This window comes from Equus caballus, chromosome 3, assembly GCF_041296265.1.
Source record: "Equus caballus isolate H_3958 breed thoroughbred chromosome 3, TB-T2T, whole genome shotgun sequence".
NCBI classification, from domain to species: Eukaryota; Metazoa; Chordata; class Mammalia; order Perissodactyla; family Equidae; genus Equus; species Equus caballus.
In genome coordinates this window covers 72,956,681-72,974,991 of record NC_091686.1, presented here as the reverse complement: position 1 = coordinate 72,974,991, position 18,311 = coordinate 72,956,681, and the positions used below count along the sequence as shown (strand labels likewise).

Here is an 18,311-nt window from a genome sequence, read left to right as displayed (position 1 = left end):
GTGAGGAGGAGTGTGATGCTCTAGAAGCTTTCCTACATTACTGCTATACCGCCATTGTAGCACCTAGCTTAGTACCTGCCATTAAGTACATAGTAGTCACTCAGTAAATGCTTATTGAGTTGAATACATGTACAATTTCAGATACCCTTATTGTTTCTTCATTCTATCATCTATATAATTGATCTATCTCTATTTATCTCTTAAAAAGTTAACCAAATAGAAAACATGACATTATCCTTATATAGAGTCATATGAAGTTGAAAAATGTAGGCATCCTGGAGTGAATATTTGTGCTGTGCTTGAGTTTGTCCAGCCAACCTTGTTTAGCTAATTCCTGGCCCAAGTGAAAGAGTAGTTGTGAGGAGATGGCTCATTGCTTCCAGGTTTGGAGTCTGGAGTAGTGAACTAGAAAATCCTAAAAGGATACTGAAAGCTTCATTCAAAGGAGGAGCATGATAAGGCTGCCTCTATATGATGCCAAAGCATCTGGATAAGAAGTATAAAATTTGGTTAATCAGATTGAGATTTTGTTTCTTCAGTGAAAAATATGTAGGTTCTTAAAAAGTTCATTTTGATTTAATTTATTAATCCATAACAAGATAATGTGACATCAGGTAGGCAGTCTTAAAGAAGAAAACCATTTAATGACTAAAAATAAAAAAGAATTAAAATCTAGGAATTGGGAAGCCTTATCAAAGTACTTGTCTTGAGAAGTTCTATTCATGTTCCTACAGGTTACTATGACTTGAGAAAACTTACATTATTAACAAAATTTACTTACTGGTCTGAGGCAGAAGTATTTAATTTTGGATTCTTTTTCCTTCTTTTCTTTTGCTTTTGTTTTTATACTGAACAGCTCTCCAGGTGAAAATGCCTTTTCTCTTGCTTGCCTTCAGGAAGGGAGTGTGATAAGCCCCTCCTTTCTTTCTTTCCTCTTTTTTTTTTTAAGAAAGTTGGCCCTGAGCTAGCATCTGTTGCCAATATTCATCTTTTTTTTCCCCCTCCCCAAAGCCCCAGTACATAATGTATATCCTAGTTGTAAGTCCTTCTACTTTTTCTCTGTGGGATGCTACCACAGCATGGCTTGATGAGTGGTGTGTAGGTCATGCTCAGGATCCAAACTGGTGAACCTGGGGCCCCCAAAGCATAGCGTGCGAACTTAACCACTATGCCACTGGGCTGGCCCCTCTTTTTCTTTCTTTTTAAAAGTTTCTATAAGTTGCAAGTTTACAATTTCTGGGAAATAGATATTACTATGACTAACTCCAAGAGTGAGATGTTAAACATATTAGAACTCATTCATTCTCACATGAGTAGTTTCTTCTAGACCCACTAAAAAATATCTGTAGAGAATTGCTTTAAAATAATTTGCAAGGTGTGATTATACACATACACACAATATATATAACTAGTATTTCACACAGGTATATTTTATAGTATGTAACCATAAAACAATTTTATTTTTAGTTCTTTAGTAACAGAAAGTGTTATGGTCATTATAAATCACAAAACATGGTCTCAATTCAAAAATTAAAATACTCAGTTCTATTTAATAATCAAATTTTGAACTTGACTTAAAGTTGACATTTTTCCATTCCCTGGATCTTTACTCACCCAGTCCTTCTGTTCCTCATTTCCCACTTTATTAACTGGATTTGGATGCCTCTATGTCCATGCTGGAATGGTTAAGAATTTGGCATCTAACTTTGGTGCTCTAGGAACTGAGTATATATTTAAAACCTTCTAGGTTTTTCTAAACTTTGAAATTCCATTCCCACTTATTGCTGGAGTTGTCTCAACTACAGTTTCCTTACGTGGACAAATGTGACTATTCCAGCTTGAGTTTACTCCTTCCTCAGCATTTAAGCAGCTGGAGATATTTCTCAGTCTTAACCTGAGATCTGACTACCCCTCCAGGTGGCCTTTTGGACAGGACCTAAGATGACAGGGCTTTTTTTCTGGGTGGTCTATATCTGTTTCATAGGAAACATTTATGCATTATTTGTCTCAAAGTTATTGTTCAAACTGCCCAAGGGTATGACCTGTTCTTCACTCTGCTAAACAAGCACCAAGTCTCTTGCCCTTTCAGTATTCCAGGTGTGAGTCAGATTCCAGTCCACTGTGTTCCTCAATCTGCAAGCGTCTTCTTAGGGTCATATGGGTCTCTCTTTTAAAGCCCATTTCTGATCTTTATGTGAAGGAAATCATTTACTCTTCACATATGGGGGTGGTTGTAGTAGTATGAGAAATTACAGCACACCTATCTCCAAAGATAACCTCTTTAGGTATTCTTATCTACAGTTTCTGGAACTTTTTTACACCCTTAATGAAAGGCAGCAGATTCTGTGTTTATGTCTTGTGTGAGCACCTCTTATTCAAACGTTTATAGGCATAGACTGTAACTATGACTCTTGGTCTGGCAGTGGTAGTAGCTGGCATTACAATCTACCTAATGATTGTGTTTGCACAATAAGTCTGTGGGTATGGAAGGGTGTATGTAGAAAATGAAGCAGAGATGGTTACAAACACTTAGTTCTTAGGGAGATCATCTCTTTACTCCACTGTATATAACTCTTTCTATTTCTCTCTATGTAACTTCTTTTCCCCTTATAAACTGAAATGGATGTTTATTTAGCTAGACAGCCTCTTTTCTAAATGTTAGTATTTTTTTCAGAAAATACTGCTATATTTTAAAGCGGTAGTTCCCAACCTGTGAGCCATGAATTGTATAGTATGGGGGCATGATGGTAGCAGAAGATCATTCTAGGGAAAAATATTTATGTATACATCTGTTCTTCTAGACTTAATGAACAATGATTCTTGTGCATACGTGTATTACTGATTTTCAAACATAGGTAGATGTAATTCATTAAATACAAGTTGATTTAATAGCATTACTAAATTTGTAGTACTCTTTTGTCTTTATTTCTTTTCTTATTCAATAAGAAAGCAATTACTTTCTTGTGGGAATGTAGGAAAAATTTTTTTCCTATAAAAAGGTCCTCCATTCTTGAAAAGGTTAAGAAATACTGGGTTAAATAAAATAACAAGAACAGGACACAGAGAACTTGGCACAAAGAGCTATTTTTAAGAAAAATTGAACTCAAGGATCCAGTAATTTTTTTCTAATCTTTGCAAAATATATAGAAAAATTTGTACTGACTGTTATTTTCTATTCACCCCTTAATAATGGAAAAACTCTACTTTTTAAAGGAGAAACATTGTATAGAGGAAAAATTATAGGCTTTAGAATAAGAAATCCTAGCTTAGAATCCCAGATTCTAGGCTTTTACATTTATTTGTTTGTCAACTCATTGATTATCTCTTCAGAAAGTTATAAGTTCAGCAAAGGTAGAGACTATCACTACTTTATTCATTGATGTATTCCTAGCACCTAAATCTTCACCAGGATTTTAAAAAGAGCACACTAAACTTCTGGGTTTAGAATGCCCTAAGCCAAAGATGACTAGAGAACAAAGTTTGCAGTAAATGTTATTAACCATAAGAAACTCTTTCTGCCAAATAATCTTATCTGGCTCCTTTCCTTCCTTCATTTTCAAAGTTCCTAATTTTCCCAATAATGGAATCAGTAATTCCACGTGACTTTGAAGTCAGACATAATGAGTACTTACCATAAGCAACAAAATAAACAATGAGTCCAATGACTACTGCAACAATCACCATCGTTAAAATTCCCAGGGTAATCTTTCCACATCTTGTGAGTTTCATTTTTGTGTTTGACTCTGTTCTTCTGAGCAAAAAGGACAAGAAAGCAAGTATTAATATGAGCACAAAGTAGGACTCTCTCAGAGATAAATATAGATTTGATGTTAGTGTACAAGTACATTATTTTACTATGTATGTTATTACTAACTATGGGTTCAGTGGACTGCTGAGCTTGGACAACAACATGTAGAATTAGTAAATATAATATTTGGCCTACTTATTTTTCAGCACATATGAATAATAATGGTAATATTAAAATCAAAATGCTTTCATTCATTCAGCAAATACATATAGATGTCCTATGTGGTAGACACAGTTGTAGGAACAAAGATCTCTTTCCTTATGTAGCTTACATTTTACTGAGGGGAGATAGACAACAAACAAAGAGCATAATTAATCAGTAAATATAATCAGTAAAAACATATTAGGTGCTGTGGGGAAAAAAAGTAGACCTAGGTAAAGAAGATGAGAAATGTGAGAGTGTGTGTGAGATGGTGGTGGCGGCAGGATGCAGTATTAGAGTGGTCAAGTTAGGCCTACTGAGGAGGTAAAATCTGAGCAGACTTGAGGTGGTTAGTCATGCAAATGTTTGGAAAGTTCCAGGCAGAGGAAATAATTTGACAAAGACCCTGAGGTCAGGACACGACTCGTATATTAGGAGAGCGGGTGACTGGAGCAGTGAGTGAAGAGTGGTAAGGGACTATCTGAGAGGTACCAAGGCCCAGATCAGGTTGGGCCTTGTGGGTTACTCTAATACAATTGACCTTTTCTCTGAGTGAAATGGGAGCTTGTAGGGCTTTGGGCAGAAAACTATGATGATCTCATCTAATTTCTTAATGGGATCCCTCTGACTTTTTTGTGGAGAGTAAATTATAGAGGGCAAGGGTGGAAGCAGAGTGACGGATAGGAAATGATTACAATAATCCTAGCACAAGATGATGTTAGCTTGGACCAGGATAGTATAGGTGGAAGAAATGAAAAGGGGTTGAAGTTTGGACGTATTTTGAGTATAGAGTTGACAGGCGTTCCTGATGGATTTGTGGGGAATGTGAGTGGAAAAGAGACAAGTGTGGTTTCCAGTTCTTTAGCTTGAGGACTTGAAGCATGGAGTTGTCATCAACTGAGATGGGAAGGCTGGTGATATAGCAGGTTTTGAGAAGATGATTGTGTGTTCAGTTTTGTTCATTATATGTTTTAGATGTGCACTGGGCATCTAAGTGGAAATGCAGGTGAGATACACAAGTCTGGTGTATGAGATAGAGGTCTAGGCTGGTGATATAAATTTGGCATTTGTCAACATGTCATTTAGGCTCTGGGAGTGGATGAGATTACCAAGGAAGTAAATGTAGAAAGAAAAGAAAACCAAGATATGATCCCTGGGACGCTCCCATATTAAGAGACTAGGAAGAAGAGGAAGACAAGCAAAGGAGAATGAGAAAAAGCAAATAGTGAGGGTGGGAGGAAAACCAAGAGAAAATGGCGTCCTGGAAGCCAACAGAAGTGTGTCAAGGATGAAGAAGGGGATTAGTGGTGTCAGATGTTGCTGATGGCTCAAATAAGATAGCAACTGAACTTTGAAAATTGACCATTGGTTTAGCATTATAAAGGTAATTGTTGACCCTGATGAAACAAGTTTTCTGAGTGGAAGGGGCATGATACAAGTTAGAGATGGTTTGAAAGAGAATGGAAGTAGGGAACTAGAGGCAGTGACCATTGACCACTCTTTTAGAGTTTGCTGAAAAGCGGATTAAAGACATGAGACAGTGGAAGAAATGAGATCAAGAGAAGTTTTATTTTATTATGGAAAATTTTAAATATACATAAAAGTAGACTAGTTTAATGAACCTCCATATATCCATCACATAGATTTAAGAACTATGAACATTTTGCAGTATTTACTTCATTATTTTTCTGAAATATTTTAAAGTAGTTACAGAAAAATAATTACATCATGACATTCACCCCTAAATGCTTTATTTTCCGTCTAAAAAATAAAAGCTTGAAAAAGAATATGCCATTGCTATACTTAATGAAATTATCAATAATTCCTTAATATCCTCTAATACAAAGTTTATATTCAAATATCACTTCTAGCCCTCAAAATGTCTTTCACAATGTTTGAACAAAAATCAAATCAATTATCTCCACATTGCACTTGGTTATTGTTTTCCTATGTCTCTTTTAATTTAGAACAGCTTCCATACTCTGCCCTCCTTTTTTTATTTTTCATGACAGTGACTTGTTGAAGATACTGTGTAAGTTGTCCTGTAGACTGCTCTACCTAAGAGAAGGAATTTGTGTGTTTATTTTTCAAAAATTTTAGTTGAATGTTTTATTTTGTGACAATTATATAGACTCACATGCAGTTGTAAGAAATAATACAGAGAGATTCCTTTCATGTTTTATCCAGTTTTCCCCAATGGTAACAAATTGAAAAACTACAGTACGATTTCACAACCAAGATATTTACATTGCTGCAGCCAAGATACCTAATATTTTCATCACAAGGGTCACTCATGTTGCCCTTTTATACCCACATCCACTTCCTCCAGTCCCCTTGCCCTCCTTAATCCCTGGAAACCACTAATCTGTTCTCCTTTTCAATAATTTTGTCATTTCAAGAATGTTGTATAAATGGACTCATACAATATGCAACCTTTTGAGCTTTGATCTTTTTCACTCAGCAAAATTCTCTGGTGATTCATTCAGATTGCTGCATGTATCAAAAGTTCTTTTATTATTATTTTTTAAATTGCTGAGAAGAAATTCATAGTTTATATGTACCACAGTTTGTTTAATCATGGACTCATTGAAGGACATCTGGATTGTTTCTGCTTTTTGACTGTTAGGAATAAAGTTACTGTAAACATTTGTGTACAAGTTTTTGTGTGAACATAAGTCTTTATTTCTTTGTGATAAATGTCCAGAGGTACAACTGCTAAGTTGTATGGTAGCTGTATGTTTAATTTTTAAGAAACTGCCAAACTGGTTTTTAGAGTGGCTGCAACATTTGATATTTCAATCAGCAAATTGTGTGGTCCACTTCCTCTGCATCTGTGCCAACATTTGTTGTTGTCACTATTTTAAATTTTAACCATTCTGATGGGGATGCAGAGATATCACATGATTTTAATTTGCATTGAGTAGTGATGTTGAAATCTTTACATGTGTTTGTTATTGTTTATCCTGTGAATTGTCTGTTTAAATCTTTTGCCTATTTTCTAATTGGATTGTTCTTTTTTTACTGTTGAGTTTTGAGAATTCTTTATATATTCTAGATACTAGTCCTTTGTGAGATTTGTGTTTTGCAAACACTTTTTCCCAGTTTGTAGCTTGTCTTTTCATCTTCTTAATGGAGTATTCCAGAGAGCAGAGGTTTTTAATTTTGATGAAGTCCAATTTCTCAGTATTTCCTTCACTGGATCATGCTTTTAGTGTCAAATCTGAGAACTTTGCCTAGCTCTAGATGTCAAAGATTTTCTCCTGTATTTTTTTCCTAAAAATTTTGTATATCTTATTCTATGATTCATTTAGAATTAATTTTTACATGAAATAAGAGAGTTAGGTTGAGGTTAATTTTTGTTCCTTTGGATTTCTACTTGCTCCATCACCATTTGCTGAAAAGACCATCTTTCCTCCAGTGAATTTCTTATGCACTTTTGTCAAAAATCAGTTGGGCATATTTATGTGGGTCTATTTCAGGGTTTTCTTCTGTTTCATTGATCAATGTGTCTCTCCCTCCTCCAATACCGCACAGCTTTGTAAATCACCCATTCTAGTTTCCTAATTTGCAAGAAAGGGAAATTGTAGGACAATATTTTCTCTTTAGGATGTTTCAAATCTAGAGAATGTATGCATCCTAAGTAGAGATTTCTCCTCTTGCTATTATCACTATATTTAGGGTTAGGGTTAGGGTTAGAGTTAGGATTAGGGTTCTTTCCTGATCTCCAGAAGGAAAATTAAATCATATAGGCCACTCTAACTTGCAACTCTCACTTACCTTACAGCCAAAATCTAAAATCACCACAGTGACTTATCTCTCTTGATTCACAAATGTAAAGTGATAAAGAACCAAAATTAATTTTAAAGGCAGATGAATTAAATATTTATTTCCATCAGTCTCACTTGAGTTTTCTAAGATGCAAATGTCTTTCCTACTTGCAAAGGGTTTTATTAACTTGGAGTTAGTGTGTGTGTGTGTTCTTAAATTCAAAAGGAAAATTCAACTTTGTCGACATCCGGAGTCTTTAAAGCATTCTCTAAAAAAAATGTCAGACATATAAATTCCATGTTTTTCCAAAGTGTTGTTATTATGTGGAATGTAGATTGAAAAAGACTACATATTATTTGAGAGAAATTGGGTCTTTGGAGGGAGTTAAAGTGAGGACTAGAAAATCTTGTTTTGATTTCAGCAATGTGCCTTAATTTTCCAAAGTGTTTTATTTATTCACCAAGTGTATCCCGAAGCCACTAAATGTAATAATGATATGGTGGTAATGATATTGAGGATTATTTAGGGATTTCAGAAACAGTGGCTTGCTGGTGAATTGTACTTAAAAAGTTAATTCCTTGAAAGAATGAAACCAGGATCTGTCTGCACATTATTTCTCAAATATTGTTTATGGAGCATAAAAAACATAGCAGGTTAACATGCAGGATATAGAACACATTACTTAGCAGCCAAGATTAAACACTTTTTCTACAGTTTTTTGTTAATTAAATCAAAAGAATTAACAGTAACTTAATTCGATGGAAAAGATTTTAGAGGTTCTCTTACAACTAATTAAACTAAATATAAATGTGTAAAATGACTGATTATTCAAACTTTTTATCTGGAAGTTATGCTCTGCTCAATACTATACTGTTCACCTAGAATCTAGATGTTGGAAAGATGTCCAAACCATAGAAGTTGTCCAAATATTTTATTAAAAATATTGGTCTGTCTGAATGAGTTTATCAAGGCATATCAAGGCATTTTTTTGGAGTGCCAGGAAAGACTGTAATGTGTATGTGAACATTTGTCTTTGTGAGTTAATTTGATTAGCTTAAGAATCAAAGCATAAAAATTATTTGTCCACCTTTGTGTGCCCTGGAACTGTCAGCACATTTCTTTGACTTTCAGGCCAATTGCTATCCGTGCATATGGCATTGCTAATGGGAAGGAATACAATACTCTCTTGTTGCTGTTCTTGTTTCCAACTAAAATGTAAATCACACTACTGAAAATGTATAGCAGTGCAGCATTGTCATGTTTTAATAATTAAAAATTAAGACCTAAACTTTGGTCTACTACTTCCTACAGGTAAAATAGCACAATGTGAACATAAATATTGTCGTTATCAACATACATCATTAGAAATATATACATGTAACTATCTTGTGTTCTTTCCATTTTCAAAGTACAATGATCTTTAAAAATAAAATCCCCCAATTTTACTTCAACAATTTCAAGAATTATACATACACTTTTCATAAATATTCTAACTGAGATGAAAAGATTTACAATTAACAAGCAAAATAGGCATAATGATTAAAATTTATCAACCTTAATCATTCTTGTTTTTCCATTATTTATGATTTATATTGGTCCTATTTCTGTAAAAAGGTTGAGGAAGTAGCTCATTTTTAAGAACTTTAAAATACAAATAAAGCTACTTTAGCTAATTTAGTCCCTTCAGAAAATTTACCCAAGGATCAATGGCAGGCCACCCTGCAGCCCACTCCCCTTAAGCCCACCTGTTCTGCAGTGGTGTCCATGCCTGCTCTCTCTGCGGAGGTTGTCCCTTTGCCATCTTCTCCTCAAGTGCTGTGCAGCACAGTCATTCTCCGCCTATTTAGCTTACGAGATCCTGTGACTTTTATGTGTTTTATGATAATGGTATAATAATAATAGCACTCATACAACTTTTCATCTTCAAAGTACTTTCTGAACACTTACTAATTAATTTTACATTAGTAAAACATGAGATGTATATATGCTGCTCCGTGAATAAGAAGTAATTGTATGACTCAAGTGGAGGCAAAATTTAAAATTCTTAGAAGTAGTGACTGAAGAAGCAATAGGATCATCTGGCTTGAGAAGAACAGTGAATCTTTACTCAGTTTTCGGCAGTGTGTGAATTTGGAGACGAGCAGCTACTCTTCTCACTCCTTAGAATCCACTTCCAAAGATTGTGGTAGTTTTTTTTATTGCTTTTTGGTGAAAGGCCAATGGCTCTCCAAGCTCTAACCCTCTATTAGGATCTGAATCCTCTCCAACTTGTAATTCTCTTGCTTCTTTCAACCCATATATCATCCTTTATGAATTCCTCCCTGAAATTTTTACTACTATTCTAATACTAGTGCTCATTAAAGAACTTTTCATTCCCTGAAATTCAAAGGGTGTTGCTATCTTATTAAAAAATTTATTAGTTTAACCAGTAATTTTCCAAAGTTTTGGATGGCATTCTGGTTCTTAACAGCCAATTTAAATGTCGGTGTAGAGATTAGATCGGACACATCCTAATGGTTAGCCACCTGGAAGAGAGAGAATTTGTCAGAGGCTAGGGACCAGCAGTAAGGGAGAATCTAGTTATGCTGGGAGAGAAGGCTTTCTTGGGTGACAGTCTTTGTTAAAGAGACTCAACCTTATTATATGGTCAAATAGAATCTTTGTTCTACCTATGTAACCTCTTTTCTTCCCAAAACAGGTAAAGGGAAAGATAATCAGGGAAATTGTATTAGAATGAAAAAGAACCAAAATGGCAGTTCTTGTATCAGTTATTAATAGGACCTTGATGAGATATGTTTACATTCTTTAAAAATTTCCCTTTTAATTGTATTTATTTGAGTATTCCAAACTCTATGCTTTTGCCTTATCTTCAAAATATCTAGTATGCTCCTCTCACTCTCATTTGTCTGTGTAAATTCTACTCATCCTTCAAGGTTGGCTCAATTCTTACTTTCTCAATGTGGGCTTCTCAAAATATACTGCTTTGTCATCTGAAGCTCATAAACTCACAGGATCTTGCACCAAAATCTACACAGGATTTGGGTATATAAGACCATGGGTCAGGTGAGAAACTTCCTGAATTATTTTCTTAGAATGGCATTTGGAGATCAAGAAACAAAGTATTCTGATATAGGATACCTCCTTCTTTCATTGATCAAAACATATATATTGGATAAATAAACAGTGGAAGATCTAGGCAATGGAATGTTATTCAACACTAAAAAGAAATGAGCTATCATGTCATGAAAAGCCATGGAGGAAACTCAAATGCATATTGCTAGGTGAGAGAAGCCAATCTGAAAAAGCTACATACTATATGATTCCAACTATGTGACATTATGGAAAAGGCAAAACCATGGAGACAGTAAAAAGATCATTGGTTGCCAGGGATAAGGGTGGAAGTTGGGATGAAGGGGCAAAGCACAAAGGGCAGTGAAAATACTCTGTATGATACTATAATGATTGATACATGTCATTATACATTTGTCCAACTTCATAGAATGTAGAAAACCAAGAGTGAACCCTAAGGTAAACTATAGACATTTGAGTGTTTATGATATATTAGTATAGGTTCATCAGTTGTAACAAATGCACCACTGTGGTCAGCATTGTTGATAATGGGGGAGGCTATGCATATGTTGGAGCAGGGAATATATGGGAAATTTCTGTGCCTTCCTCTCAATTTTGCTGTGAACCTAAAACCTCCCTAAGAAAATAAAGTATTAAAAAAAAATGTGTTGCACACGTACTATGGCTTTGGTACTAGGCTAATTATAGAATTAGAAATAATATCCTGAGGTGAATATAACCTCACAATAAAGGCAGTCAAATAAACTGGTGACTAAAACATATCAAAATAAACCCTAGGTGGAGCACTCATGGAGCACTATGTGAACGAGGAAGTGAAACTGAATCCTGCTGTTGTGGGAGGGAGTCAGAGAAGAGTATTCAGAGGATGAGATATCTAACCCAAGACTTGAAGGATGCGTAGGAGTATAGTATTCCAACAGGTGAGGGTAATGAATTAGCCCAGTAAAAAGCAAGAGAGCATTGCAATTTGGGGGTGACTGAAAATTACCCCGAAGTAATTGCCCAAGCTGTAGATGGTGCAGGAGTTAGTGTGTATGTGTGTGTGTGGGGGGGAGCTTACAGGAGATGACATGAGAGAAATTGGAAGCGTCCAGATTCTGTAAGGCCTGCTGGTCTATTTAAGGAGTTTGGACTTGACTTCAGAGCAATGCAGTGCTAATGGAGAGTTTAAATAGGCTTAGATTGACATTTTGTTAACTCTGGATTGCTATGTGGAAAAGAGACTATGAAATTGGAAGGAAACAGTTACAAAGTTATTTTAGTCATCCAGGTGCAAGGACTTTGAATTAAGGCAGTGAGATGGAGATTTCAAGACTCAGTTAAGAGATTTGATATGATTTAATGATTGATTGGATATGGGGAGTGAGGGAGTTGAGGAATCAAAAACAACATTGATAAATGATTTCATAAAAGTACAGTTTTGACAAAGGCACCTGTGATGCCTTGGTGTATAAGATAACAAACAATGAGCTGTGTGATAATGAGTTACTTCCCAGCTTGTTAAACGACTCTTTCCAAGTAGTGTCGAGTAATAGTTAGAAATGAATCTCTTGAAGCTATTTAGTATACACTCTACTTTGGCCTTGTTCTATTTAATATTTTAATCAACAATTTAGGAGAATATTTTTGTAGAAGTAGCTAATATGATAGGGTCCAAATCAAGATTCAAAATAATACTAACAAGTTAAATTATAAAATTCTTGGGAAAAAATAGATGCTAAGATGATACATAATATAATATTATTCATATATTAATTATATGGTTTTGCATTACAGTTAAAACATAAATACAGCATGAGGGAAGCATTGTGTTTCAGAAGTGCAAACAACTAATAATCCAACTGTATGTTGCTGCTGTTCCCCAGCTGCTGACCTGAAGAACAGAAGACGACATTCCCCATCATAGGAAGTAGTATTCTCACTGTTTTCCACAGTTATTCAACCATATCTAGAGTACTGTATGCAATTCTGGGTGCTGTAGTTTCAGATAAATGATGATAAAGTAGTGCAAAACCAGAGGAGAAAAGCTGGAATCATGACATGGCTGGAAACCATACAAAGGCTGGTTGAAGAAACAGAATGTTTCTCTCACAAGGTCTAAGGCGAGACATGATAACTGAGGTTAAAGTATTTGAGACACCATCATGTTGGTCTGTTTTGTGAGATTTTCCTTTTTCAGAAAGCAAAACAATTGTTTAGAATAACTTTTTAATTTTTTTTTTTTAATTTTTGGTAATTCCTTTTGATCCTGTGACTCTTTCCCTCACTTCATGCATTCTGAGTTTACTGTCATCGAGCAAAGCTTGGTATATCAGGAATGTAAAGACAATTTCAAACAGACTATTTAGGCATATGGTGGAATCAATATCTTAAAAAATTTTGTCTTTGCTTTTAATCAGAAGAAGCTGGCTCTTTTAATGATCAAAACTGAGCTCTTAGAGGGATTCAAGTGTACAGAAAATTTTCTATTTCTTATGATAGATGCATCTGTGTTCGTTTAAAAAAAGGTTCTCTTCATTCTGTAGCAATATATTGTATACTTTTTGTATATATATTATTTCATCATATTTAAAATACACTTATTTTAAGCTGATGCTCAAGCTTATGCTATAGAATTGGAAAAATACTTTATTGTTCAGAGCAAATTTTTTCCCCACCTGACCGGACTATGTAAAGTTTTGTGGGCTAGTAAAGGGAGTAGAGAGTCAGAGGAAAGCACTAGAGTGAGAGCCTGGGAAAAGGTTCTGTGAACCCCAAACCCTTCTCATACTTCTCCCTCAACTCTGGGTTAGTTCTAGAGATTAGGAATAGTAAAATTCAGATAAGTATGGAGGGATCTGAGAGTAGAGAGGTCTTGTGGCCCCTTCACATTGAAAGCGGGTAATTGACAACCTTGCCGAGTTCCTTGTGCCATTATGGTGCTTAAGCCCTTGAGTAGAGAGACTTCATGATGAACTGAGGCAGAGAGACCCTGAGGGAGCCTTGTTGAGTTTGATGGTGACTGAGAATAGTAGGGGACAGTAGGCCATTTGTTCTATGCCTCCAAGAAGTGTGCAGAAATGAATGCGTGAGAAAGATTTACCAATACCTCTCACACTTTCATCCTACATTCCCTGTCAGCATTTGTTTTTATCACAATGATATATATGGAAGCTTTAGTTTTCTTTCCTTCAGAGGAAGGAGTTTTGTTGGAGGCAGTAGTCAGAGGGAGTGCAGGAGATGCATCATGTCCCTGGGACTGTCAGCTCTTAGAGGAGTCAAGACCCAAAACAGAACATTTTATTATAATGAGGAGTCTGGTGAGATTGTAAGGAAGAGATGATTAATACAAGCTGAGTGAAATGTTCGAGAGGTCTTTTTTGAGACTTTGGACCCCATCAGAATTGCTTGTTATGAAAAAGTGTGGCACAGATTTTGGGAGAAGCCAGTCTTTCTGCCCCTGCACAGATACCTCCATCATTTTCAAGGGTTGGAAGTTTAGGAAATTTCCAGAGATAGCATTTATGGCCTGGATGTGGAAGATAGGTGGTCACAGTGGTGAGATATATGCAAGTGGCTTCATGTGCACAGGCTATGGGCATATTTAAGCCTGGGAAAGAAAGAGAAAAAGCTCAGATTCTATGTGGAGCTTACAGGTAAAAGAAGCATGGTTCAAGAAGGAGGCATATGTTGTATATCATCACACTGAGAGTGAGAGTATGTCTAGAAAGATATGAGGAAGAACATAAAGAAATTTCCTAAACCATCTGAATGATACTATTCTGAAGTTTCCAATTTGAATTAGAGCCAGTATATATTTGTTGATAATAAGGGACATGAATACATAATAACTCTTTAAAATCTAGATCATTAGAACATGATTTCCATAATATGGTGGCACAAGTGAGAACAGGACTATCATTATAATGTAGAGGAAATTGTATTTACATATTCTTATTCTGATTCTTAGGTTGAAAACTGATTCTTAGGTTGAAAACTCATAGAGTTTGGAAAATAAAAATAACGTGAAAAATTCAAATCATGCTAATGATTAGTTTCTAAAGGATAAGTACACAGGATTTATAATCTGAAACTCTGCCTTTAAATCCTAATTGCAATTTAACAGCTCTGTGAATTTAGACATTTTATTTAACTTCTCTGAACCTTAGGTTCTTCCTCTTAAAAATAGTTGTAATAATAATAATACTTCTCCTGGGTTTATTACATGGAGGGCCTGGTGGTTAGCAAATGCTTCATAAATGTCAACTATTATAACTATCCTTATTATCATTTCTACCACTATTTCAGATCATACTTTCAACAATTAGGTTTTTATTCTACAAGAAAACATGATTTTCTTATTGTATGAAATTATTCTTTCATTCATTGCTAATGGGAATTTTTCTCACATAGTTTGGTACTTTATTCCTCAGCATATAAGACATCTATGGTATGCTGGACACCTGAACAAATGGTCTCTCAGGGGAGAATGAACTAACAGGTATTCATGGCTCCATAAAATAATCTCGTGAGTTAAATAATTAGCAGTGTTAAGCAGATACACCTTGCGTGTGTGTGTGTGTGTGTGAGTGAACACATTGGCAAAACAGTTGGTTGAAAATGAATGAGTCAACTGTTCTCTGTTCTTTACTTGCAAAAACCAAATCTGCACTGCCTAATGTGGGAAGCAACCTGACTGGTTGCTCACATATTTGAGTATTGTTAGGCTACAACTTTAAAGAACATTAGAGTATCAGTCACCTTTGCTTGCTTCACTATTATTGGACCATTTTATACACACACACACACACACACACACACACATATTGCTTGGTCTGTTATTCTCCAAAAAAATCCTGGGTAAAAAAGGCAGTTTTTGCTCCCATGGTTTCTATTTATCAAAGACAAATACCCCCAATGAATTAGAACAGTTTGTGAGGAAATATGTGCAAGTTTTAGATTAAAATAAATTTTATTAACTGAAGTGTAACTTCAAAATTGGTCAAATGAAGAGACTGAAAATAGTTTACACTGGAATAACCCAGCAAATCAGCTTATGTGGGAGTATCCTAGCATAACTGCTGCCAGTAAAAAGAGATATCCTTATAGAACTGTTTTATCTGGAGCAAGTTTTAACAGATAGAGGAAGTTTTGGATAATCTATAGACTTTGATAGTAGGGTAGGCCTGGAAATGTTAACACTTTTAATATATTAATGTTGGAATTCAGAGAAATTATCTACTTCATGAGTTCTACTCAAGTGAGTTTTGTAATCATGTTAACAAATGCTCACTTCATAATATTGTAGGTATGCTTTATTTTTACAAAAGAAAGATCCAGAACACATTTTTATGAGAACTTATTGTTTTTCACTAACTTGAGGAAAGCACTTGCCTGATCTGTGCATGTAAAAAGATAAAGTTTAATGTTAACTTCACTTAATGAGAAAATATAGATGTTGGTAACAAGAGAGTGTGAACTTTGAAGCTTTCACAATTTAATTTTTCCTGATCATGTTTTGTTTGTCATAAATTCAGCAAAGGAGCTCAATGCAATCTGCTCAAAAAAGAGATTGCCTTTATTTAACTACCCAGGCAGACTGGTGGCAACTGAAATCCTGCACCCATGTGGATCGGAAACTCCAAATGCAAGAAGATTTCTCACTTTCTGTTAAGGAGTGGCACTTCTTTTTTATTTGCTTTAGATCTTTAGAAAAAGATGTGTTGCTTAAGATTAAAATTAAGGAATAATATAAAATAGATTTTTAGAATGTATAGCTAGTTATGAACTAAATTACCTGATTATATATCTTCAGAGCAAAAAAATTTCCCACTTGCTTAAAAAATTCTTTTTGCTCAGTTATTCTATTTTTGAATCTTTTTTCTTAATAACTGTTTTATATTGTCTGTTTTGTATAATTTATTAAGATGCTCACATTTCCTCATTTTACATGAAGTAAAACTCTATGAAAGAGGGGAAATTATTGTTGGAGCTTTACAGATAAAGAATGGAAAGACTGCCCATGGTGAACATGGTCCTTCAACAGACCGATGAGGGAAGAACAGTGCAAATGGCTGGCGAGAGGTGGGGGCGGTGATGAGGAGCTTGGCCTGAATCAAAGAACCTGCGATTGAGCTGACTTCTGCCATTTCCTACTGTAGGAACTTGCTCACATCAATTAACTTCGCTGGCCTTTTGCATAGAGTTTGAATACGTTTTTAAAGAAAATACCTACTACTTCAAATAATTGTTACCATTAGATCATATTATGAGTTGAGTTTATTTGCTCATCCCTTCTTTTTCTAAAAATAACAATATGGAAAAATGTCTGTTGATAAAATGAAAATATTATCCAACACTGGGACATAGTAGTTAGACTAACAGCTACCATTGCTGCTTATGAAATTTATTTTTATATCATTGCCATATAAAAGTGTACCTGTAAGCCTCTAACGTAATGTTAAAGTTTCTTTTTAGTGTGGATGCCTACAATAAAACTTACTCTTAAAAATTATGAGTCCATGACACTCCAGAAAACTATATGAAATAAGTTTAGGCAAAATTCTGACATTTTCCAGCTATGAGTCCAAACATCTAAATATCTAGTAATATCCAAGGGATTTACTGAATTTATTTCTTCTGAACATATATTGGTGTCTTAAAGTCATAGACGTGGCCACTAAATTTGATAGTTTTCTTTCCTAGTTGCAAGTCAAAGAAACAGCTGGAAGGAAACCCTGACCATTTTTCCTGACTAGTAGAACCAAAACAGGAAATAAATTGTTGTTGTCATAAAAATGGAAATGATTAGAATATTAAAAGATGCTTACTCTAGGACTTTCTCTATGAAAGCATTGCAAATGATGAAAACTGTAAAGTGCAAAACCTGCTATTATAATCTTTTCCAGAAAGGGACTAAAAAATGGGAAGACAGAAAATTACCAGCAAAGAAAACTTAAGGACATTGATTTCCTAAGTACTTTTCTAAGGACTACTATGAGTATTCTATTTACACACACACACGCGTACACACACACAACCTCTCATTACTTAAAACCTTGTTACTTTTATTATTGTGAGCGCAATTGTTTAACAATCTCTGTGAATCATTTGAGCTTGTCTCTTGTCAAAAAATGCGATTACATGTATCTTTTTATTTTACCCTCGAAAACTTATAGTTTAGGAAAGTTACTAATTGTAGAAGAAATGGAACCTAATATTTTGAATAGAACCATGCATACTAGAAATGTTTAAGTATGTTAACAATGTTAACATTGATAGGCAATCCTATTAGATGTATAAAATTCAAACGAAAACAATTATTAAAAGATTAATGTGGATCGTGAAGAGGAATAAAATGATTTTCCTGCTATCCATCATGATATATACTATTGAAAAAGAGTTTCATATATTTCCTTTAAGAGTTCTTTCCTGAATGACCTGAGAGTTACGGATTGCTTACTCTCACTATGCCTGGGGATGCCTACAAATGTTCTGCATTAGAGATGTGAAAAACAGTACACAT

At 34.9% G+C, this 18,311-nt stretch overlaps 1 protein-coding gene and 1 long non-coding RNA gene across 3 annotated transcripts in view; one reads left to right on the top strand and one right to left on the bottom strand.

Moving 5' to 3' along the window:
* The window catches only part of LOC138923464 (transmembrane protease serine 11C-like), a 65,505-nt gene extending 55,617 nt beyond the window's left edge, over positions 1-9,888 (bottom strand). The window contains exons 1-2 of one of the 2 annotated variants that reach the window (XM_070262394.1): positions 9,463-9,888; positions 3,633-3,751 (exon numbers count right to left, since the gene is read on the bottom strand). In XM_070262394.1, coding sequence (XP_070118495.1) covers positions 3,633-3,751; positions 9,463-9,518 — 175 coding nt within the window. In that variant the 5' untranslated portion in view covers positions 9,519-9,888. The remainder of the gene's footprint in view (positions 1-3,632; positions 3,752-9,462) is intronic. The other variant, XM_070262395.1, reaches the window with a different exon arrangement.
* LOC111772899 (uncharacterized) overlaps positions 1-14,825 on the top strand; it is a 107,827-nt gene extending 93,002 nt beyond the window's left edge. Inside the window, exons 2-3 of the long non-coding RNA XR_011437106.1 lie at positions 11,585-11,727; positions 12,584-14,825. This is a non-coding gene — a long non-coding RNA (uncharacterized lncRNA). The remainder of the gene's footprint in view (positions 1-11,584; positions 11,728-12,583) is intronic.
* The last annotated feature ends 3,486 nt before the right edge of the window (positions 14,826-18,311 follow it).